Here is a 22,878-nt window from a genome sequence, read left to right as displayed (position 1 = left end):
TTACAAAAAACGCAATGCTAGTTTTTTGGGGGGGATCAATGACTTCGATGCTTCGATGTTTTGCAGGCGCTCCAAGCACAATGTGGCACAATTCACAAATTATAAATGACGTTTCAACATTGAGCTTCTCTCAAGTATTTTTGCAATCGGAGATTGTCGTTAGTCAGACCCTAAAACAGAGGGTGACCCGCTCCCTGAGTGCTGCATGTTCTGCATGTTTTTGGAGGTTTGTCTTTGTAACCTCAGGTGATACAAACTGTCAGCTCAGAAGCAAATTTGTTAACAATTCTGGTGATTGGACATGCAGCCCTCTCGGACCAGTTTGCCCAAGTCTGCCCTAGATGCAGGAAACCTAGTACCTGAGTGCCACATGTCCTGCATGTATTTTTGAAGTTTTTCTTCCCTTAACTCTGGTGATACAAATTATCAGTTATCATTAGCAAACTTGCAGGAACTTGTTAACGATTCTGCTGATTGAATATGTGGCCCTCCGGCCTCCTCTTCCCTAGAAGAGGGCAACCTGGTCCTTAAGTGCCGCATGTCCTGCAGGATTTTGGAGGTTTCCCTTTTTCAACTCTGGCGATATGAATTATTAGCTCATTAGCAAACAAGCAACCGTTTTTTAACAATCCTGCTGATTCTAACCATCTAATCAAGTCAAAAAAGAGAAACCTCCAATAACATTCAGGGCGTGGGGCCCTCAGGGACCGGGTGCTCGCATCTGGTCTTGACAAAGGACAAGGAAGCATACCGGCGACAACTGCAAAACATCTCCTTTGAGTTTCCACTGCGCCTCCACTTCCTCCTCGGAAATTTCTGTCTCGAATTTTGCCGTCTCCGTCTCGGTCACCTCCACGCTGTAAAGTGGGCGCACAATCTTGATGTCGCGATCTGGGGGACAAGCAAAAACCACAAAAAGACTCTAAGGCAGGAAGCGCCCCAAAAAAATAACCTGAACGTAGAGTGGAGAATCCTGCTAGCTACACCTTTATATGTCAGCTCACCACTAAGCTTTTAAGATACCTCAGAGTTAACAAACCTAAAAAGTAAGCAATCGATTCATGCTTAGAATCTGAACCCTTAGCACAAAGCTAACATCACCAGCATCTGTCAGAATTGGCGCTAACTATCTGATATGGACTCATAGCTCATTGCTAGGAGCGGTAGTATGCTTCCTTTAGCTAAGTGCTAACAAACTGACATGGTCGAGACGCCAACATCACTAGTATGTTATAAAGACTGCACTTTACAAAAATACTTATAACTTTGAGCATATTTCGAGATGTTTGTGCACACTGAAAGGTACCTTGACAAACAAGATAGTCTGCTAACTCTACATACTGCCATAAGAGATTTGCTGCACTGCGACAGGGTTTCTGCTAACCATGCAAACTGCTACGGGATTTCTGCTAATGTACAAACTGCCAAAAGATATGTGCTAAATGCACATACTGCAACATGATTTTGGAGGCCAAATATCAACCATAACACCACTGCCTCTTAGAAGCATAAGACCATCAATAATATAGGGTTTAGAACAACAATTGACTGAGGCTTTTAGGTCGACATTAAAACGAGTCAACAGAAGCCTCCAAGAAGGACTAAGAGATTGGGGGACAAAAACGCAGTCCATTGCCTGTTTAGACTTCCTCATACCTTCAATTTGGAGATCTGCGTCGGTTCTGTCAGTGCCGCAATCGCAGGCAAACTCTCCAGAGTGGTTCTTTTCCACCTTGCGGATCACCAAGATTCGCTCCTTGCCATCCGCGCTGATGCTGATGTTCTTGGAAGGCATGAGCTCATGCCCGTTCCTGTACCACTTGACATTAGCTACTGCCTTGCTCAGTTCACACACCAACTTGACTTGGTCTTTCTCCACTGCGGTGAAGTTCTGCAGTTTTCTGGTGAAGTACACATCGCCCTCTAGGGGGAGGTCAAGGGTAAGCAAGAATGTCGGAATTAAGACTAGTGAGTTCAGGTTAGTTAAGAACCGGCTTTTATGATTCACTCTCAGTCCTTTTTTGCTGACGGACCACAAGAAGGTTTAAAACAGTCGCGAGCTATGCGCTCATATAAAAGAAGCAAAAGATGCTAACCAATGACGGTGAGCATGGCGCTGATGCTCTTGTCGGCAGCCTCCACTTTGATCATGGCCGTGTCGTCTAGGGCCACCTCCTTGAGGGCCAAAGTGTGGAAGACGCCATGGTCCGTCATGTGGACCACCTTGCTGGGGTGGAGCCGGACGTCATTCTTGTACCAGACGACGGGGATGTCCGGGTGCGAGAGCTCCACAGTGAACTCAGCTGTTTCGCGTTCCTTTACCGTCACGTCCTTGATGGCTTTGACAAATTCCAGACGGATTCCTGGTTTGGGAGAACAACAGGTTAGGTAAGACCTTCAGAAGTTCAGCGACCCAAGCTTTCTGTCGGGTCAGTCAAGAGGCAGGACTTTTGTCAATGGAGATGATCTATCAATGAAAACCACATTAATTGCTCTTTCATCTAGCTTTGGTTGCGGTAACTGCTCCTGCATGTTGGACCTTGTGGGGTAGTGGACCATTGCCTAGTGCTATTTGTCCCCAGGCTTGATTTTCAGCTGCCGGCTCACCTTGAATAACCAGTTTTCCACTGGTCCTCTTGTCTTCTGCCTCAAATGTGTACTTGACCTCGTCGTCGTAGGTGGCAGAGCGGACCAGCAGCACATATGAGTTCCCGTCTTGGAGGATCTGGTACTTGTCGTCACTCTGCAGCTCTTGCGAAGCCTTCAGCCAGCGGAAAGACTTTGGCGCTCTGGACAATTCCAGCTCGAATCGAGCGTCGTCCTTCTCAAAGACCTGTATGTCGCTCAGAGGCGCCAGGAACTTGAGAGGAAGTTCTAAAAAATCAGGACCAGGGCGTCACTGTCAGATCAGTAATAGGCAATGGATTGACAATTAACCGCTAGATGCCTTTTCAGGACCATTATCTGTAGCAGTAAGGTCTTTCAAACTAAAAAAAAAGCTGAATCGATGAGGTTAAGGAAGGTTTAAGGAAATGCTGATTCATTTGGAAGTAAGATCGGGTAATTGGTCTTCAGTGTCCCTTGGGTCTTTGGATTTAGTGATGGATTAACACCAAAGGGAACCATTAGCTTAAATAGCAAGGCATAGGTAGACAAAAAATCACAAAAAAGAAAACAAAGATGAGTGGAATCAAGCGAAACCTTTTCAGTTTCAAAAAACCTGAAGAGTCAAAGTCGAGAGTGTAAAGTTTGGTTGAGAAGAAAGAATTGAGATTGCAGCGAAAAGTTGTTAACCTCAAATAATAGTCTTTTGGATGAGAATGGTCCATTTTAGTAGTGAAAAGACTGTTTTCAGTCAAAGTAAATTTTTATCAATGGGAGACTAGGATAATTTCATCGGTGGTCAATGCCTTTGGTCTTAAGATTCACACCAAAGATAACCATGAACATTAAGAGCAATGCGTTGGTATACAGAAATTGCAAAAAAAAACAACAACGACGAGCTGAACCAAGACACAACTTTTTCGGTTTTGGAAAAAGGGAAGAGTCAAAGTTGACAAAGAAACGATGTGGTTATTTCACCTTTAACTTTAAGGTTGGCGGCACATTGGGCGTTGCCAGCGGCATATGCCACCTCGCCACTCATGGGCACCTTGCAGTTGTAGAGGATCAGGGTGTGCTTTCCTCCCTCTTCGATGACGTCCACATCCTGCCCGTTTCAAAAATGTAAGCGAAACACTACCAGACAACAAAGACCAATTGAGCCAGTAGCCACAAGAGGTTATCACGCACAGGAGACGTGCTCAGGACTTGTCCATTCAGGGTCCATTGTCCGTGGACGTCGTCCTCAGAGATCTCCACCTCAAAACGAGCCGTTTCTCCGTCAAAGAGTTCCACTCCGTAAAGGGGCCGAAGCAGTTTGATGATGCGAGCTGACACACACACACCAAACGTGAAGACCAGGACAAAGTGGATCCATGAGCGGTTTTGATTTTACCTTCAACCGAGAGTTCAGCTACCGTCTTGTCGGTGCGGCAGTCACAGGTGTACTTTCCTTTACTGTTCAGCTCCACCTTCATTAAGACCAAAGACCTTCGAGTAGCCTCGGACTTGATAAGCACCGTCTTGGACGCGATGATCTCCTTTTCTTCATGGTACCAAATGACAGGAACGTCTTTGCTGAGCTCACAGTCTAAAGAGACCTGGTCTTTCTCAGTGGCTGTGCAGTCTTGAAGTTTGACCACAAACATGGGGTCGGCCTCTGAAACAACACCGGCCATTTGTCAATTTAGGGAGGTCCCCCCATATGCCTGCAAGGCTCATGGTGAGATTTTAACTTCCACTCCTCTCTGCAGCCACTTGATTGTCTGTCCTCTCAGTTACTGCCTCCCTTAGTTACCACCAACACCACAAGAGAAAAATAAGGGTAAAACAAGTGAGGTTACCTATAACGGTGAGTTTTGCCAGCGAGCTTATTCCTTTAGCCTCTGCCTTAACCTGGCAGGTGTCATCCAGTGTCAACATCTTCATTTCTAGGACGTGTTTCTTTCCTTCCACATGTGCAATCACCGTCCGGCTCAGGTGGAGCTTGACTTCGTTTCTGTACCAGACCACAGGTATGTCCTCATGAGTCAACTCCAGCTCGAAGCGAGCCGTTTTGCCTTCTTTGACGATTTGGTCCTCCAGTGGCCTGACAAACTTAAGCCTTAAACCTGGAAAAAAGCAGGAATGCTAAACTTGTTAATAAAGGGAACTCGCCGGAAACAAAAACGGGACAGGGCACTTACCTTCTACCGAGAGCCGAGCTGTGGATTTCTGATCTACCACCTCAATGGTGTACTCAGACTCATCGTCAAACTCACAGCTGTTGATAATCAGCATGTGTTTGTTCCCGTCGTCGATGATTTCGTATTTGGGGCCCGGGGTTACCACCTCCATGCCTCGGAACCACATCACCTTGGACACCTCTTTGGTGAGGGTGCATTCAAATTTGGCTTGTTTCTTTTCAGGAACCGAAACGTCCTTCAGAGGCTCCACAAAGCCCAGTTCAATTTCTGCCAGGTTTAAATTGTTGGTTGGGCTACTGACACCAATCATTGGATTCACACACTCGAGGCTGTGATTGTGGACTTACCTTTAACCGTCAGCATGGCGCTGGTGACGGCATTTAAAGCTTGGTAGGTGACTTCGCCTGCTTGGCCTAGCTGGACGTTCTTCAAGCTTAGGAAACGTTTGGTTCCGTCAGTTTTTATGTCGCATGTCTGAAAAGTAGCATCAAAAGCGTTTAGTAAAAATGGGAATCCAAAACGAATAATCTAGATCTGTTGGCCCCAAAAGTGTTTAAGGTGCAGCGATGGTAAAATGATTACAGGAAACATGGCTCTGAAGTTGCAACCCACCGGAGATCTGGTCAGCACTTGCCCCTGAAGTTTCCATTCACCGATGACGTCCTCCTCAGAGATTTCCGTGTCAAAGTTGGCGTCTTCCTTTTCCACCACCTCCAGGCTGGCCAGAGGCTTCAAGATCTCCGCCTCACGCTCTGAACCGGGACAGGAAGACCATGGTTTGTAAAAGTGAGAGTGCCAGACCCTCATTCCTCCTACATACCTCCCAGCGTCAGCTTAGCCACATATTTGCGGTCCTCCACGGCAAAGGTGTATTCTGAGACGTCATCTGGTTGGCAGTTATTGATGGTGAGCAGCATAATGACGCCGTCTTTGCTGATCTCCACTTTCTCGGAGGGTGTGAGCTCCGTCTCGCCTTTAAGCCACTTCCAGTTGGGTGTGTCCTTGAAAAGTTGACATCTGAAGGTGGCGCTGGATCGAGGTTTCACATGCTGGTCCCTCAGTGGCTTCACCAACCAGTCTTTGATCACCTCTGGGTAGATGAAGAGTATTAAATGTTATTGTCAAAAAAGAAAAACTATTTGCAGATCCATAGGTCACATATGTTAAAACACTGTCATGATAATACTAATGGATTTAGCAAAGAACCTTGGACGTTTTCTTGTGAATTTCTAATGTCCAAATCCGGTCACAAGCCAAACCCTACAGTAATAATACTAATGTATTTGGTAAAGAACCTTGGAGGTTCCCTAGTGGTTTTCTTTTAGTGCATTCATATTGTTGGGTTCAAACAGGGATACCAGATCCCCTAAGAGTGGAAGAGTTTGTTTTTCTTACTCACCGGTTACTTTGACATGGGTGCTGGTCTTGATGCCATCCGGCATGTCCACCTCACATGTGTACTCGCCGCTGTCCTCCTCTACGGCCTTCTGGATGGTGACGGCGTGCTGCAAGCCAATAATGTTGATGGCCAGCTTGCCGGCTTTGTTCTTGAGTTTGACACCATCTCGTTTCCAGATGACATCCCTCTCTTTGTTGAGCTCACATGTCAGGTACATGGGCTGACCCTTGATGCACGATGTCTCAGCTTCTAACTCGTTCACCCACTTGACGGGCAGCTCTGTGCAAGGACAAAAATAATCAGTTGAATCACAATGCTGGGATGTAAACCATTGCGGCGGAACCACATCTTACAAAGAACCAGGGAGGGGGAAATTTGAAATGAAAAAGAGAGCCGAGGTGCGTCGTCTTCTGGAAATTGGACGCCATACAATTGGAGCAATATTTTGGAATGGGCTTGAGAAATTCTTAAGAAAAGGGCCTACTCTCAACTCTTCCACTATTCCAGACTGCTGACCCGCCCCAGAAGGTCTCGTTGATAAGCCGTTCACCCACTTGCCATCAGTGAATAGTTTACATCATGTGGTCCACTGAACCCCAGTAAAACCATTTGTCAGATGGTCTGGTCTTAGATTAAACGATGGGAGTTTCTCATCTCCTGCACCTGTGCCCTGAACCCTTGGTGAAAAAAAAGGTTTCCTGAATGTCTGGTCTTGGATTGTAAAACGCAGTTGGAGTCTCTCACATCCTGGCCCTGCCCCCTTAACCGGAGTTTTCTAAACTATTTTTAACCAAGGGATATTTCTTTCTTAAAAAAAATCTTGCGGGACCCCCCCAGTCGGTGCCAAGGCATCTCCGGTAAAGGTAAATCCAAATAAAAGATACCTTTCGCTAGACCACGCACAAATAGGATAATTTTCCACAGCGCAGTACAATAATTATTTTCTGCGCTGCGGCACAGTGGTTGAAAAACACTGCCCCAAACCCCCGGTAAAATTTTGGGCCTGACGGTCTGGTCTTGGATTGCGATACGCGGTGTGAGTCTCTCACATTCTTCCCCTGTCCCTTGAAAGTATTGTCATAGATGTAATGAAGTAGTTTTAACTGTTTCCTCAGTTGATTTTATGAGGGTTTAATGAGCCAAGTCAATCAACCGTCACCCTCAAACACAGGATTCACGTTCCACAAAGAAGCAGGCTCCTTTACTGACATTTTTAAAAGTTTTTTTGTTAGCTTGTTTTGCATCAAACTTGAACTAGAGCAAACTAACTTGATTTTGAACATCAAAATACTCTAAGGCCGTACCAATCAAATTCCAAATTTTTATTTCAGTCTCTCTGTCTTTTACGGTACGAAACGGACGGTGGTCTGGTCTGCAACCCAGGAGGGAAAGAGCTAAGTGATGTAGTCACAATGACAACTACGTGACAGAGAGTCCTAAGCAAACACTGAAGGCCTTGTTAATGTAACTTGTTAGAAGCTCGGGTATTTTCTGGACTTGTGGAAAAAACTGTGAACTCACCTTCAACAATGAGTTTGGCAGTGCAGGTAATCTCCTTGCCAGCGTTCCTGGCCACACAAGTGTACTCGCCAGTGTCTGATAACTGCACATCTTTGACCACCATCTTGCGATCCTTGCCGTCGGAGGTAAATTTGTACTTGGGACCCTCCCGCAGGTTTCCACCGTCCTTCATCCAGGAGGTGATGGCGGTGGACGGCGACACTTGACACTCAAAGACGGCCGAGGAGCCGATGGACTCGGCCTCCTGGAGTACAATATCCTGCAATTTTTTTATAAACTTGAGCGGCACGGCTTTGAGTTTGAATCCACCGAAAGGTTCCTCAGGAGGAGAAGGCCCTTTTCCGCCGGGCCTCAGGCCTCGTCCCCGACCACCATCCCCTGGAGAGGGCGTTAGCCTCACTGCCAAAGCAGAAACCAAAAGGTTTTGGAAACAGCAAAGTGGGAAGAGTCGAGGACAATATTTTATGGCAAAAGAAAACAATCCAAAGACATTTTAACAAGTTTTCACTTTGGAAAACATTCAATCACAAGACAACAAACCCTCGGACGGAACAGAACTCAATCCTTCTTACCGCCAAATCCTCGTCCTCGTCCTTTGGGAGCTTCTTCTGCCGGCTTGCCATCTAGAAAGAAACATTTCCTGTCACACTATAGTCTTTGGCAAGTTATTGTCCTCACAGTGACAATGACGACAAAGATAACAACAACGAGACAAGAACGTAGTCTTTGGTTTGAGGAAGTCTGGAAAAAGGATGAGGATGGAGGTTTTGAGGACTACATGTTTGAATCTGGTGTGGATGAGAAATCAGGTGACCAGGGCGTGCCATTAGGATTAAATGAGTGGTCTCAAGATGTCAAGAGTGCAGCTAAGGTTGGCAGGAAAAGAAATGTTGGTAGTATGTACCAGTAGGGTTAGGTAAGGAGGATGCCAGTAGAGGGGTTCATCACAGCGGCTCCACTTTTCTACAAGTGACCTCACCTTGTTGGCTGTCAGGAGAGCCTGGAGTTTGCCTGGCCCCTTCAATCCCTTCACCTTGCATGTTTCCAGAGGGGACCAGCCACCGGCTCTCATCTTGGGCGGGGTCCTCTCCTTCTTCTACCTTGTCTACAAACACCTGCTCCTCTGGCTTGGTTCGATCTTTTTTCAGATGCACAGCTTCCAGTGAAACCTCCTCAACAAGTGGACACCTCACCTTGTCAGGTTTAGAAACTGGAGAGTAAGGATCCTTCAGCATTTCAAGAACTTGAGGAGAAATTGATTTTGAAATGTTTCCAGCAGAAAAGATTGTTTCGACCTGATCCTTTCGTTTGGGTTTTTGTTTGAAGTACTCATCACCTTCAGCTTTTTCCGTACTCTGTCCAAGTGATGGGGTACTATGGTCTTTGTCAAAATTATTGGTGTTGTCCTTTTGTATATGTGAATTGTTATGTTGGTCTGTCTTGAAGAAGGGACTGGGTTTTGGGGCCATGGCCTCTGTATCTTGGTGCTTTTGTTTGTTGTCCTCCTCTCCAACCTCTCTGTCATGGTCCAAATGTTGGCAGACTTTTACCTGATTGGTTTCTACGTGATTTTCTACAACCGCGGGTTTTGCTGGACCTTCTTTTAAACACAAGTCTTTGGTTTCTGCATCCAGGTCTTTGGTGAATAAACTAACTATACGTGTCAGTGTTGTTGTTTTTTGATCACGCTTTGCATATAAGTTCTTTAGGTTTTTGGAAGGAGAAAATCTTGCCACTCCAACAAAAGTAATTTTCTCTCTTCTCTCAAAAACTGCAACCCCTTGGGGTTCAGGGAAAGGGTCTGGTGGGTTCTTCTCTTGGATTTGACGTTTGAGTTTGGTTGGAGTTGACACTGTGTGTTTAAAGTGTCACAAAACATATACAGACTCAAAACACATTGACACATGACACACAAACCACATAGGAAACATTTAATTTTCATTCAAACAAAGGAAAAGTCATGGTACCTTTGGTTGGTCCAGGAGCCTTAACCGGTTCCTTGTCTGCACAATTTGAAATGACAATAACAAACATCAGTAAATCCTTTTTGTTCAAAGTTGGGACAGGTATAAAGCTAAAGGTTTATTGCATATTTATTGACTGACAAACATCACCTCCAGGTGGAGCCACTGGCTTTGAGACTGGGTATGCTTCAGCCTTTGTTTTGACCGTTGAAGGAAATGTCTCCTCTGCCAGACAGCAAAAAGAAATGCAAAACTGTATGTCACACACAGACTCAAAAGATTTCTCTATGGAAAGGACGCTATTGATTCTACCTGGGAAAGGAATGACTTCAGATGGGGGCTGTGGCCCAGGAGTAACCGTGGTCTGTTCCTCTGGGGAACCCACTTTAAAGTAGAACATAACAAAGGGTCACAGGCAGAAAGAAACACCATCCAGTTGATCTGAACCAGACCAGAATGTACTATGACCAAAAGCTATGGCAGTGTTTGAAGGGTGTACCTTTAGGAAGAGTCACTTGATCCTCTAAAGCTGAAGGTGTAGAGGCTTTCCATGTTTTAGTTCCTGGAGAAGAAAAGGATGAGCAAAACGATAAAGGAAACTGGATTCTGGTATGCGATCTTTTGTTTTTGCTGATAAGAAAAACTACAGAAAAAGACTGTGGACTTCTGGCATCAGCTACCTCAGCTTAGTGAGTGCATGTGGTGCAAGAAAAACAATTTGAATATGTGTGTATGCAGCAAGAAAAAGCACAGCTCTGGAGTAGACTTGGACAAAAGAACAATAAATGAAGCAGTGTTTTCCAATAAATGAGAAATCTAACCGGAGATGCTGAGCTTAGCATTGGAGATGTGAGGACCGCAGACCAGCCGGTAGTCGCCTTGGTCTTCGGCCTGGCAGTCGTTGATCTTTAGGATGTGGTGTTCGCCGTCGCTGCTAATGCTGTACTTTTTGCCATCCTCCAGTTTCTGGGTTCCTTTGTACCAAGTCAACGTGATCTCTGGGTAGTTAATCCTGATCCGGCAGTGGAATGTAGCACTCTGGTTCTCTGATGCGGTCTGGTCATTGATGTCCTCCGAGATAGTGATAGGCTGTAGGTTAATTCAGTTGTTTGATCAGTACACGGTGATTTCCATTCTCTTCTGACTCCAGTTTTAATTTTCTATTAGTAAATTTACAAACAAAAACACAGATCAAATGTACTTTGTAAACGTGCCCAATTCACGAGTAAAAATGTTTCATTTCAGTTTTGGAGAATGTGTCAGTTGCAATCAATCAAGGAAAGTTATTTAGGATTTGAAGTTCAGGGTCCCTTTCATAGAACTTTGGTTGTCATGGTCAAGTTCAAGTCTAGCCACTGGGGTGGTTTACCGTTTAGTAGTACGTAAGAAAAGCACACAGACGGATGTGGGGGAAACCAGAAAGAGGTATCACGATGGGGGCTTTGTGTGCTTACCTCGGTGTCCACGCGAGCCTCCAGCTTCTGGATGAAACGGACCATGTCTTCTTCTTGGATTGGGTTCAATTCCTGCCGGAAAAAACACAAGCACGTCACACCAGTAAACAGATGGATTGGTCAAATAGAAATTTAAGAGTGACAGCTGGTAGATGGTGGCCTGGCCTGACTTGCCGTGACGGGCCCCCTTACTAGGGTTGGGAAAGTTTGACAAATGAGGACAAAACAGACTGAAAATCACTACTCAGTTTGACAGACACGTTTAAAGACCAAAGTATTTACGTCTGTTTAAATCTTGGTGGTTGTGGCATGGCCCAGGCGCCCAATAGGCTGGATACTACCTGCTTGACCTGAGCCCACAATCACTGGAACTGCAAACACAAAGACAAGCTCACCTTGTTTTCCCCTTCCGACTCCCCCTCCTGCTTGAGGAGCTCCACTGCCTGAATGATGGCTCTGTAGTCTTGGATTTGGTGCTCTTGCAGAATCTCCTCGTAATCTTTGGGCTCTTGACCTCGGAGCAACTCAACTAAGTTGAGATTGACTTCTTTTTTCGGGCTAATTTGCCTGGAGGCGGTCCTAGCACACAAAAAATCAAGTCAAGTTAAAACAGAATCAAACAGTTGTGATAATAGGGTGATGCCTTTGCCTCAAATGCAAACCCCCAAATTGAGTGGGACCCCCACTCTTGCTCACTGAGCATTTTGACCCAGGAAACACGTGGCAACCAGACGAAGCGATTGGAAATTTTTGATCGACAATCTATTCACGAACGGTGCCCGCTGCTGCCTTCTGGACTGCTGTCTGGTCTCCCGATGTCTAGCATCAAAGGTTTGCAGCTGGTTCAAAATCTGACAACAAAACTTTCGACAAGGACAGCCTAGAAAGGTTTTGGCAACCCACAATGCTGAATGAAACATATTGGAGCAAAAAAACAAAAAGCAATATTGTCTGGAGCAGTACAAAAAGCCTTGTATAAGCCTTATAATGAATGCAATACATGTTGAATGTATCCATATTCGCTATACTACCTCACTATCAAAATGATTAAGTTGGATGCAGCACATGCTGTGGAGAATGATGCACCACTTGGCTACTCTGTTGCAGGATACCACCTCAAGTTCAACTTGATTGCACTGTGATTTAATAGCAGTATGTTTAATTGCTTTGACAGAATTAGAGAAATTCAATGAACAAATCCAATTTTTGATGCGATTTTTATTTTGAGCACTCTAAAAAAACAATTAAATGGAATGTACATGCTGTCTTTTGTATTCCTTATCTGGGTGACCAAAAGAGTGATATAAAACACATCATGAATTTATAAACAGAAAACAGCAGCCTTTTGAAAACCTAAGTAATGTCAAATGAATACAATTTAAGTTTTCATTCTGTGCAAAAATCAAACAAGCATGAGTAAAACAAAGCATCCTCCTCCTCCCCTATCTCTTGTGATACAGACTCAACTCACACAGTATTGGGCATGAGCAACAAAACACATATAATATCCCCATGTGTCATTCAAAATATATTCTGACAAAAATAGAAATCACTCAAAAAAAAACAGCTATTCTTTTACTAAAAGGTCCCTGTGACAGGATTGCATTCTTAACCGTTTAATTAGTTTTCTGTGTTCAAAATAGGGCTGTAGAGAGAGGTTGAGTTGGATTGTGAAACTACCCCTTTAAAAGGGGCGGAACTGCGCTCCACTGGAGACAGGAAATGAGAAATGTGGCAAAGTATTTGAAATGTAATATTTATTCCACAGTTTTAACAGCATTAGAAAACGTTAAAAGGTTTTTGTGTCATATTTGTCCTCACACCGAAACCATATTCTAAGAAAAATCTTCTGAGGCGTGGGTTGCCGATGCCCGGACTAGGAGAAGACATTTTGATCATATCACTCCAATTTTAGCTAACTTGCACTGGGTCCCTGTCCGTTTAAGATATGACTTGAAGGTTCTGTTATGAACATACAAAAGTTTGCAAGGACTTGCCCTATCTCATCTCTCTGATTTCATCTCCCCCTATGTTCCTGCTCGGAGCCTCTGCTCAGCAAATGCTGGTCTACGTGTGAGTCTTGTAGACAAGAAGAAACCTGATGACTTGAGAGCGTTCTCCATTCTGGTCCCGGTGCTGTGGAATGCTCCGGCCCCTGAGATAAGATCTGCAACCTCAGTGGAAGGGTTTGAATCTAGACTTGGACACAATTCTATCCTATAGCTTCTGATTGATGCCGACCTCATACTCTTCTTTTCGTGTCCTTTCAAGTTGCCAGCCTGTTTGTGGAGTGAGGGAGAAGGACCAATCTGAGTCAAGAGACCAGCACCAAAACCTAGACCTAAGGCTTGGCATCCTCTGCATTGAGAGCAAGCTGCGTCATCGCTGTCTTGGACTTGGACATCTATTGCAGACTGCTCATTCAGGAAGGACGAATAACTTTTGTGTGGTCCCTTCTTTAGGTTTTTCATTTTTCTCACGCTGAGGGTTTTACGTTTTTTTCCTGCCCTCGTGTTGATTTCAGGGGATTGTGTCATTGTGACCTGTGCATATTTTGTGGTTAAGGGCTGTACAAATAAATTTGACTTGACTTGACCACGCCGGACAAGTTTGCCCACACCCATGTAAAAAGGGAGGCCCTCAGAGTTTGCATTTCCATGGTATTTGCATCAAAAACAAAAACAAATGTTGCTCTAGTACATTTGGGTTAATTAAGTAAGATGGATAGGCCTGTGAGTAAAAATCCCTAATTATTCTCATCAATAAAATAACGTCTTCTTATTTTCCTTTTCTGGTATATTCCTTATTTTCACAACACGGGGCGGCAGTAGCTCAGGAGGTAGAGCGATCGTTTTAGGATTAAGGGATCCCAGTTCGAATCCCGGCTCGTCCGTGTTACATGCCGAAGTGTCCTTGGGTAAGACACTGAACCCCCAACACCCCCAATAAGCAGGTTAGCGCCTTACATGGCTGCACAGATCACGGCCGCTATTGTGAAATGTAAAGCATAATGTAAAGCGCTTTGGGAAGTCATTGTCTTGAAAAGCGCTATATAAATGCAGATCATTTCATTTCATTTCAACACACAAACAAATGGCTAGCCCCGCCCCGCCCCCGACATTCCATAGTCTAGGAATTCCCCAAGTAAAATTAGAAATGTTAATTTTATGTGTTGATATTCTTTGGTTGGGGCAGCACGGCGATGCAGTGGTTAGCCCGTGTGCGGCACAGTTCTGAGGTCATGAGATAGAACCTCCTGTGTGGAGTATGCATGTTCTCCCCGTGCTTGCGTGGGTTATCTCCGGGAACTCCGGTTTCCTCCCACAATCCAAAAACATGTATTTCAGGTTAATTGGCCGGTCCAAATTGTCCTTAGGTGTGAATTAGTGGTGGTAATAGTTGTAAGCCCTGCGACTGGTTGGCAACCAGATCAGGGTGTCCCCTGCCCACTGCCCGAAGATAGCTGGGATGGGCTCCAGCACCCCCGCAACCCTACTGAGGATAAGCGGTGCAGATGATGGATAGATGGATGGATGGATATTCTTTGGTTATAAAGTGTTGTTTTGAGAACAGTAATCTCTGGATTATCACGGATAATGGTGGGCAGAACCCCTCGCCAAATGTGAAAATGAGAAGTTCATTTATTTATCTAATTCTTATTTCACACCTAAAAAAAATAATTACATGCAACAAATTCAACAAATAAAAATACAAACGTTTTGAAAAATGATTTTGCTGTTTATTGCACGACTTTATGAATTAAGGACCTGATCAACTTCACTTTACATGATACCTTGCCACACTCATGTGGACAAAATAGAAAACGGCATTTAACTTGCGGTTCTGTGCAAAAAAAGGTCTACCTTTTACTGTATTCTTTCATCACCCAACATTTTTCAAAAGCCACTAGGAAGCGCCAAAGACCCGCATGTGGCACCTGAGCATTTTAGTGGGTGGAGAGCTGCAACTTTGTGGGCGATAGAAAGCATCTTCCTCTCTTTAGCCATTTAAATTGCAGAACACAACGCGTGATTAAAATCTGTGAAGCCGTGGACCAGTTACAAACAAAGCGTGAATTAGAGAACTGTCTGTACATTTAATTGTGGTTTTGATAAACTAATGTGTGTGCTTGTACGCTTTTTTGAATTCGTAAATTATTGCCAAATCAATGAACTTCAATTATTAAATGTAGGGGTCCTTCGCAATTATTGTGAGACTGATCGTAATTTTATATCGTGGACCTTTGGCGTTGTCTTCTGGCAATCGGAGGTAACTGCAATCGGCACTCATATATTCCAAAACAATTTCATTCTGAACGGAAGATAAGAACGCTCAACTTACTTCTTCAGTTGGATTCTGATGTCCTCCTCCGCTTCTTCAGTTTTGGTCACCGTCATCTCGGCGGTGCATTCAATTTCCCCATGCTTGTTAGAGGCCAAGCAGCGGTACTGGCCCGAGTCCGACTTGGTTATCTCCCGGATTTCCAGTTTGGCTTCTTGGCCTTTGTGCTCCAGGGAGAAGCGACCGCCGGGAAGGATCTGCCTCCACTTGCCCTTCATCCACTTGACACTGGGGATGGGCTCGCCTCCAATTTTGGCAATAAAGGTGGCCGAGCTCTCTGCAGTCAAAAAGTACTCCGTGAGTGACCACTGACCAAATGGATTTAAAGCAACTGAATTTTCCTTGGTCACTGAGCATCAACTAGAACAGGCTCCGGGTAACAAATGCTCGGAAGCTGGACCCATGAAAGGGGTTGCCACAGTGAAAAAAAATGGATAAAGCGTGGATATCAAGTCAAGTCAAATCAAGTCACATTTATCTATATAGCCCTTAATCACAAAAATGTCTCAAAGGACTGCACAGGATTACAAATACACAATTACCTGATCTTAAACCAACATGCGGGCAAGGAACAACTCAAAACCTCAGCGTGAGGAAAAAGAGAAACCTTGAGAAGGGACCTCACAAATGGCAATCCCCTTTCAGGATGACCAGGGTGAATTAGATTTAGCATTACATCAACTAACCGATGAAAATCCAGCTGCATACAATCCAATGTGGCCGTTAAAATCTTTACAGTTCTGAGGTATTCTGGGCACATCACATCGAAAGTACTTACTTTCAGCCACAGAGACGCTCTTAAGTTCTTGGACAAAGAAAAGATTGTCTAGATGCTTTATCGGGCCAGGCTCGGCAGTGGTGGTGGGAGCAGAATTTGGGGTGGTCTTGGGTTCTTTGACTGAAGGAAAGTTGTAAGATAAGTACTGAGAGCACTTCACGGCCTAAATCAAGTTCAGAATTTTGAAAACAGGGAACATGTGCGTCCTCATCTAGTTACCTCTGACGGTAATCTTGGCCTTGCAAAAGTCTGTCCCGGCAGAGTTGCTGGCTTTGCACAGATAATCTCCTGCCGCCGTTTTGGTGACCTGACTCATTTCCATACAAGGTGTTGCATTGTCAAACGTGATCTTGGTGCTTGAACTGGATTTTAGCTCCCTCCTGTCCTTCATCCAGTGGATGATGATGGGAGGGCTGCCTGAGACGTGACACTGGAGGATCAAGCTCTCACCCTCGTCTAAGGTCACCGGTTGCAAGGGTATGTCAAACTTGGGAGGCTCAGTACGCTCTAATAAGGAAAGGACCACAACAGTCAGTCAACACCACTTGTTGCAAACGGACCTGCATTACTTCTTTTCAGTCTAGTTGGAAGATCCTCAGAATCCCAGAAAAAAAAAACATAACATGAAAAAAAAAAAACAAGGACAGAAAAAAAAGCTGCTGTACCTGTAACAGTGAGGAAAACTTGACAAGAGGCTTTCCCGGCCTGGTTGGAGGCTTCGCAGGTGTAGATGCCAGAATCTGATGTGTCGGCGTCTTCGACACACAATGCAATTCTGTTTTCCTCAAAAGTGAGGCCGTACTTTTCTGAAGGTTGGATTTCTTGTTCGTCCTTGCGCCAGACCACTTTCAAAGGCAAGGATCCTGAAAGCCGAGCTTCCACGGTAATGGTCTTCCCTGCCGAATCAGTCACAGAATCTGGCAGAGACTTGATGAAGGTTGGAGGAATGTCCCGCTCTGTTGAGGCGGCAGACACACAAGTCTCTTTAAGTCTTTGGATTTAAATTCGGTTTGCTCATTGAAGACAAAACCCAGGAATGAATCAAAGTCCACTCCAATAGCCCTCTTTTTGGGGGGGGTGTTTGTTTTGTTCTGTCAAGTGCTGTTGAGGCAACAGGCCTGAAAATGGTGGAAAAACTCTAACCGGCTCTAAGGCAGCAGGCAGGTTAGCTGCCGGACTCGTACCTGTCACGTGGAGAGCCGCTGAACACTTGTCGCCACCGTGCCTGTTGGAAGCCTCGCAGCTGTAGTCACCGGCGTCTTCCTGGATAGCGCTCAGGACCTCCAGGGAGGAAGCGGTGGTTCGGCTAATGATTCTGAAGCGCTCTCCCTCTTTAATGCGTCTTCCATCTTTGAACCACCTGAAGACCACTTCGATGGCGTTGCTGGTCTCACACTCAAAGCGAACGCTACTGCCGGCATTGATCTCCAGTGGGATTAAGGACTGCTTGAACACTGGCATCGCTGTTTGGAACAACAGAAAGAAAGGAAAGCCAATAAGTTCCCATTGTTGGATACCACTTGAGAAATTTATTCTGAACTGGCGTGGAACGCCTGTGATTTGGAGAAGGATAATGGGACGACTCAGTGGACCTAGAGATAGAAGGATGAAAAAAAGTGGGACTGTGGAGGTTTTCCAGTTAGTAAGGTTTACTCCTCTACACAGTCGTGTCTTCAGAATATTCATGGGATGAAATTATTAAAAAATCTGTAGTACAAAAGTTCTTTACCTGGGACTTCCTCTTGGTCTAGGATCACAGGTGCCCTCTCCGCCACAGTAACTGCAACAACATAAATGCAAATCAGTTTTTTGCCACCGTCCGTCTGTCATTTGGTGCAAGACTGCAAGCATCAGTGACAAGTTGTGCCTCCGTATGACTCGTGGATTCTGATGGACTCAGGTAAGTGGGGGATGAGGTTCTCTCAAATGTAGGTGTAAAAAGAGTGGCAAGAAAAGCATGCAGATGCCAACCTGTGGTCATCAAGCTGCACTCGACATCTGCGGTTGAGGTTCTGAAAGACCACGGGCCCCCTTGTCTGTGTTTCTCAAGCGCCATAGCGCACAGGGGGCCGTCGTGTTTACGAGAGTACCACACAGACTCCGCAACATTCAAATGGTTGTAAAGCCAAACGGCAAAGGGAGTTGGAAGCCCTTTCATCACGCAAGACTGCGTGGGGCAGCAGTTTTGCAGCAGCAGCTTCCGGGGGATCTGGATCTGGAAGTCGGGGCTTCCGCCGAGACGTCGGTCAGGAAAGCTGTTCAGGACGTACAGCTGCGATTCCAGCGGATGGGATCCTGGCTTATCTGCAGCCTTTTCCTGGTCCGGGCTTTCCGGAAAATCTCTCAGATTCTCCCTGTCTGGCTGTGAGTCCCCATTCACAGAATCTGTTGCAACGACGGACTCGCCTTTGACATTGGCCTCTTTAGCTGGGTAAGAATCATAGTTAGGGTAAGTCGTTAGTGGTCTGCTCACACTGGTTAACAACAGTTTGAACACATTGGGTATTAAGATTCATCGACATGCCATAATGGGAACACTTTGCACTTGTGGACCACACAGCCTTGAAAACTAAAGTTCTCGGTGCTTCCAGCTGCCAGATGACCCAAACCTTCTTCTCTTTGAATACTAACATTCAAAAGAATAGGTCAAGGCTTACGCTCACTTGTCTAAATTCGGCCATGGTTTCAAAGGGTAAAATGTTGGAACTACACACCGAGGAGGACTATCAAGTACAGTTTTCAAACATATCCAGAATCAGAAGCTTTACAGGTTGCATTTTTAACCTTCTGGCACCCAGAAGTAGACTTGCCAGACACACGTTTAGCTGAGCTGTATTGAGGTTTTAACTATCCAGAAACACATCCACGTGTCAGTAACAGTCACACTGATCAGTTAGTGAAACGTTCACACCTGCTATTCACGCTCAAAGACCATGTCCAAAAGTCGGTAGCAGATGTCAACCAGATCTAGTTCTATAGGTAATGTGGTGTGAAGATCCAAAGGGGTTAGTAGAGCAGGTGGATGAGGTTAGCAAAACTGGCGAGACTCAAGAGAGGCAGCCAGGAAGCAGATTGAGGACTGAGATGGGCATAAGTTAGTACAAAAGAGAAAGCACCTTCTACGGTGAGTCGGGCAGATGAGCTGTTGTAGCCGTGCCGGTTGGTGGCAGTGCATCGGTACACGCCTTGGTCGGCCAGACTCACGCCCTGGATGACCAAGGACAAAAGTCCACCGTTTTGAGAGCTCTTTGCCCTCTCCTGGAGCAGTTTTTGGCCGTTATGATCCCAAACCACCCCAATGATCGGCTGTCCATCAAAGGAACAGCTAAATTTGGCCATTTCGCCGCTTTTGACGCAGACGTCCCGCAACTCGGTCAGTAGACGGGGCTTGCTGGCCATTTGAAGACCATTCTCCGAGCTCTCCATTACCACGTCTACCGTCCGCCAGGACACACAGGAGCTCTCCGAGTAGGATTTGCTGAACTCGGTAAAGCTTTGAGTTTCCAGCCTTTGACTTATCTTAGCCTGAGCCAAAGTCATTGTCGTGCTAGCCAAAGCTCTCTCATCTGGGCAAGAAAGAGTACAAGGGTTAGCGCTTCATATTAGGCAAAAAAGAGAACAGGGCAAAATAGGAAGACAAACTTGGAATTGCTTATCAAGACATACAGTAAGGACAAAAAATACTTTGGTGGCCTTGAAGGCCTATTAGTGAGCATCGACGCAAGACCCTGAGCAAAAGACCCTGAAAAAAATGTTGCTGAGTACCGAAAAAGAAGGGACACTTTGGAGCGGTGCTAAATCTTGCCCATGTAATAGCCAACCTGCAGACTTAAAACGCTTAAAAAGTCTTCTGAAATTTCTTGGTCACTAACCAGAATTTGTAGGATACTTTTTCAAAACCTACGCAGAGAAATTACCATTAGTGTTCACTAATTGACATGCATGTGTGCGAGGCATGCTAACACTATATTCCTGATAACATGCGCTAACACCAAATCAATATCGTAATAATTGTTGTCGATATTTTTACTATTCGTCCTGACTAGTGCTGCACTGTTTTATGTCTTGTCCTGGTATGGTTTTCTTTATGCTGTGGTTGCGCACTGATAGCACAATTCAGGTGCATTATAGAACTAAAAGTGTTTAATCACTGTGCCTCTAGCTAGGACAAAGAGTGTGCCATTCCCTGGACCCTTAGCTGGAAATTAGAGCTGCCGAACGAATACTTTGATTATCCGTCTTGTGTCCAAAATCGTTTGAGCGTTAAGTCTATACCCTTGGACGCTGAATAGACTCGGACCTTCAGTTGGATCTCAAGTATATGGACTAAACACTCAAGGAGCATTCTGGTGTGAGTGTCGCTGGTCCCCATGCCAAAAACTTACCTTCGACATTGAGGCTGGCTTCACAGGTGAGCGCTCCCCCTGAGTTCCTGGCAATGCACGAGTACTCTCCTTGGTGCTCCATGGTCACCGGGGAAATACTCAACCGGCAGACGTCTCCAAATCGAGACATCTTAAAAACATCCGATGGGATAATCTCTATATCGTTCCAGAGCCAGCTGATTTGCAAATCTGCAACAAGGGGGGTAGGATATCTTCAATACACTATCGTGGAGTACCACAGGTACAAATAGATCATGTTTTATAGATACAACCACATGAAAACCTCCAGCCAATGACTTCTTTTGGGTCACATGTCTTATTGCCAACATGGCCTCCTATTAATTAGGAATCATAAATTCAGAGAACCCTCTACCACAACTCCTAGCTTGCCTTAAATTTGTCTAACAAGGTCTGGTCCCAGAAGTTTCTCTGTGATTTACTTTTCAATTTTGGGGGAAATTTAAAGAAGACATCATGACTGCAAGAATTTGTCTGGCATCTGGCCTCTACCTTCCCCAGAAATAGTACACTCCAGCTGAGCCGAATGTCCAGCAGCCACCAGGACGCTTCTCATGGGCGAAAGCAGGACTGGAGCAGACACTGTCTGCATATTCTCTTCAGGAACTGAAAGACACGCAAACAAAAAACATTATAAGTGGAATTCATCTCTCGAAGGGATCCTTTGGAGGTTTTAAAGCTGCATGCCGAAGTCTCAAGTGACGAACACACCTTCCACGTGGAGCGAGGCGGAGCCGATAGCCTCTCCGAAGTCGTTTTTCAGCTCACAACTGTAGACGGCAGCATCTTCTGGGAAAACCTCCAGGAGCAACAATGTGTGCTGGTTTTCATCCTGCAGGAACTTGCAGGTGGTGCTGCTGGCCAGAGCCTGGGAGTCTCTGTACCAGGTTACCTGAGGTGCTGGGAGCCCGCTGGCCCGCACAGAGAAGCGAACTGATTGGCCCGATCTTGCAATCTGGGCCTCCATGGGCCGCTCCACCTGAGGGGCCTGGGGGACTGGACCAAGGAAACAAACAATCACCATCGGTTCTACATCTGAGGGATGAAAAAGCGGCATACTTACGTTGCACATGAAGGTGGACTGATCTGGAATTGCGCCCGGCGACAAAAGTGTACTCCCCGGAGTCGCTCTGGTAGATTTCAGCAATGGTGAGGCGGTGCTGCCTGTTGAGGGTGACGTAGCTAAAGCGGGGTTCAAACGACAGCTGGATCTCCATCCCGTTCCGCAACCAGAGACCTTCCACGTCATCCTCGCTCACTTCAAACTCCAAAGTGGCAATTTGTCTCTCCACAACCTAAAACACATCCAGATGAAATGAGCGGGGTTTCAGTAAAACCAGCCCTTGCCCATATAGCCGACTGTCTTTGGACTCTACTGTAGCCTTTTTTGTGTAGTTGAAGAAACAAGAAAAATTAGCACACAAAAGCCCAGGCCTCCCGGCCAAATCTAAAGATCACCTTCCTTGCCACAGATTTGGTGAGCCTTGCGGATAACCTCTCCGACATGAGGAAGGATTAAGCAAATCATGGATTGCTTGTCATAGTGGACAGAGTAGCGCTTGCCAGGCAGGGAAGGACTTGTTAAAAGTCCAGATCTTGAAGCAACAAACTTTTGTAAAATGTGGAAACTATCAGAACCTTTGGGGAACTGAGTAAAAGTAGGACCCAAGGAATCTAGGGACAAATCAGCACGCCAAACCTTGTCGTGGACTTACAGTCACAGTTTTACTGGCGGGTGCTGAAATCCCGATGTCCCGCCCTTCAACCTGAAGGTTGGCCTTGGAAACGCTAGAACCGGCCACAGCCGAGTACTCCCCGGAGTCCAACAGGCGGACGGACGGCAATATCAGGCGGTGCACAAACATCTCCGAAGTCCTTTTGTACCTGCAAGGGGCGCATTTTCAGTTGCACTTTCTGCGGTTTATGTTGGGCAAGGTTAGAGATTGGTGGTGCATAACCTGTCAGACATCTCCAGTTCCTGGCCATCCTTCATCCACACAACTGGCACGTTTGCTTCGGAGAGTTCGCATTCCAATGTCGCCGTCTTCTTCTCTGTGATCTTTAAGTCTTTTAAGTGTTTGTTGAATTCAACCATACGAGCTGACCGCCAAACACAAAGCGGACATTCAGTCAGACTTCCATTCCTCGATTCCCTCAGCTGTCTGTCTAGCGCAGAGGTGGGCAAGTGGATCTTGGATGGCAGCAAGTCCTCCATGTTTTTGGAAAGTTCT

The 22,878-nt window shown here is 45.6% G+C and overlaps 1 protein-coding gene across 1 annotated transcript in view; it reads right to left on the bottom strand.

Annotated features, from left to right (window-relative positions):
* Positions 1 to 22,878, bottom strand: part of ttn.1 (titin, tandem duplicate 1) — a 131,541-nt gene that overhangs the window by 92,985 nt on the left and 15,678 nt on the right. The window contains 38 exon segments of the mRNA XM_088353508.1: positions 752 to 891; positions 1,657 to 1,923; positions 2,097 to 2,363; positions 2,608 to 2,874; positions 3,583 to 3,709; positions 3,793 to 3,932; positions 3,998 to 4,261; positions 4,446 to 4,712; positions 4,788 to 5,054; positions 5,135 to 5,261; positions 5,400 to 5,539; positions 5,608 to 5,877; positions 6,187 to 6,465; positions 7,708 to 8,106; positions 8,280 to 8,330; positions 8,687 to 9,361; positions 9,675 to 9,710; positions 9,822 to 9,896; positions 9,984 to 10,055; positions 10,171 to 10,233; positions 10,493 to 10,760; positions 11,126 to 11,197; positions 11,521 to 11,704; positions 15,467 to 15,743; positions 16,245 to 16,364; positions 16,464 to 16,751; positions 16,910 to 17,200; positions 17,429 to 17,708; positions 17,710 to 17,836; positions 17,961 to 18,024; positions 18,216 to 18,671; positions 19,361 to 19,810; positions 20,630 to 20,818; positions 21,140 to 21,253; positions 21,359 to 21,643; positions 21,711 to 21,942; positions 22,363 to 22,531; positions 22,606 to 22,747. Coding sequence (XP_088209634.1) covers positions 752 to 891; positions 1,657 to 1,923; positions 2,097 to 2,363; positions 2,608 to 2,874; positions 3,583 to 3,709; positions 3,793 to 3,932; positions 3,998 to 4,261; positions 4,446 to 4,712; positions 4,788 to 5,054; positions 5,135 to 5,261; positions 5,400 to 5,539; positions 5,608 to 5,877; positions 6,187 to 6,465; positions 7,708 to 8,106; positions 8,280 to 8,330; positions 8,687 to 9,361; positions 9,675 to 9,710; positions 9,822 to 9,896; positions 9,984 to 10,055; positions 10,171 to 10,233; positions 10,493 to 10,760; positions 11,126 to 11,197; positions 11,521 to 11,704; positions 15,467 to 15,743; positions 16,245 to 16,364; positions 16,464 to 16,751; positions 16,910 to 17,200; positions 17,429 to 17,708; positions 17,710 to 17,836; positions 17,961 to 18,024; positions 18,216 to 18,671; positions 19,361 to 19,810; positions 20,630 to 20,818; positions 21,140 to 21,253; positions 21,359 to 21,643; positions 21,711 to 21,942; positions 22,363 to 22,531; positions 22,606 to 22,747 — 8,201 coding nt within the window.

This window comes from Urocampus carinirostris, chromosome 14 (assembly GCF_059441175.1).
Source record: "Urocampus carinirostris isolate Australia breed hairy pipefish chromosome 14, RoL_Ucar_1.0, whole genome shotgun sequence".
NCBI classification, from domain to species: Eukaryota; Metazoa; Chordata; class Actinopteri; order Syngnathiformes; family Syngnathidae; genus Urocampus; species Urocampus carinirostris.
Note: the sequence above shows the minus strand (reverse complement) of the source record. Positions and strands in the feature narration are given on the sequence as shown.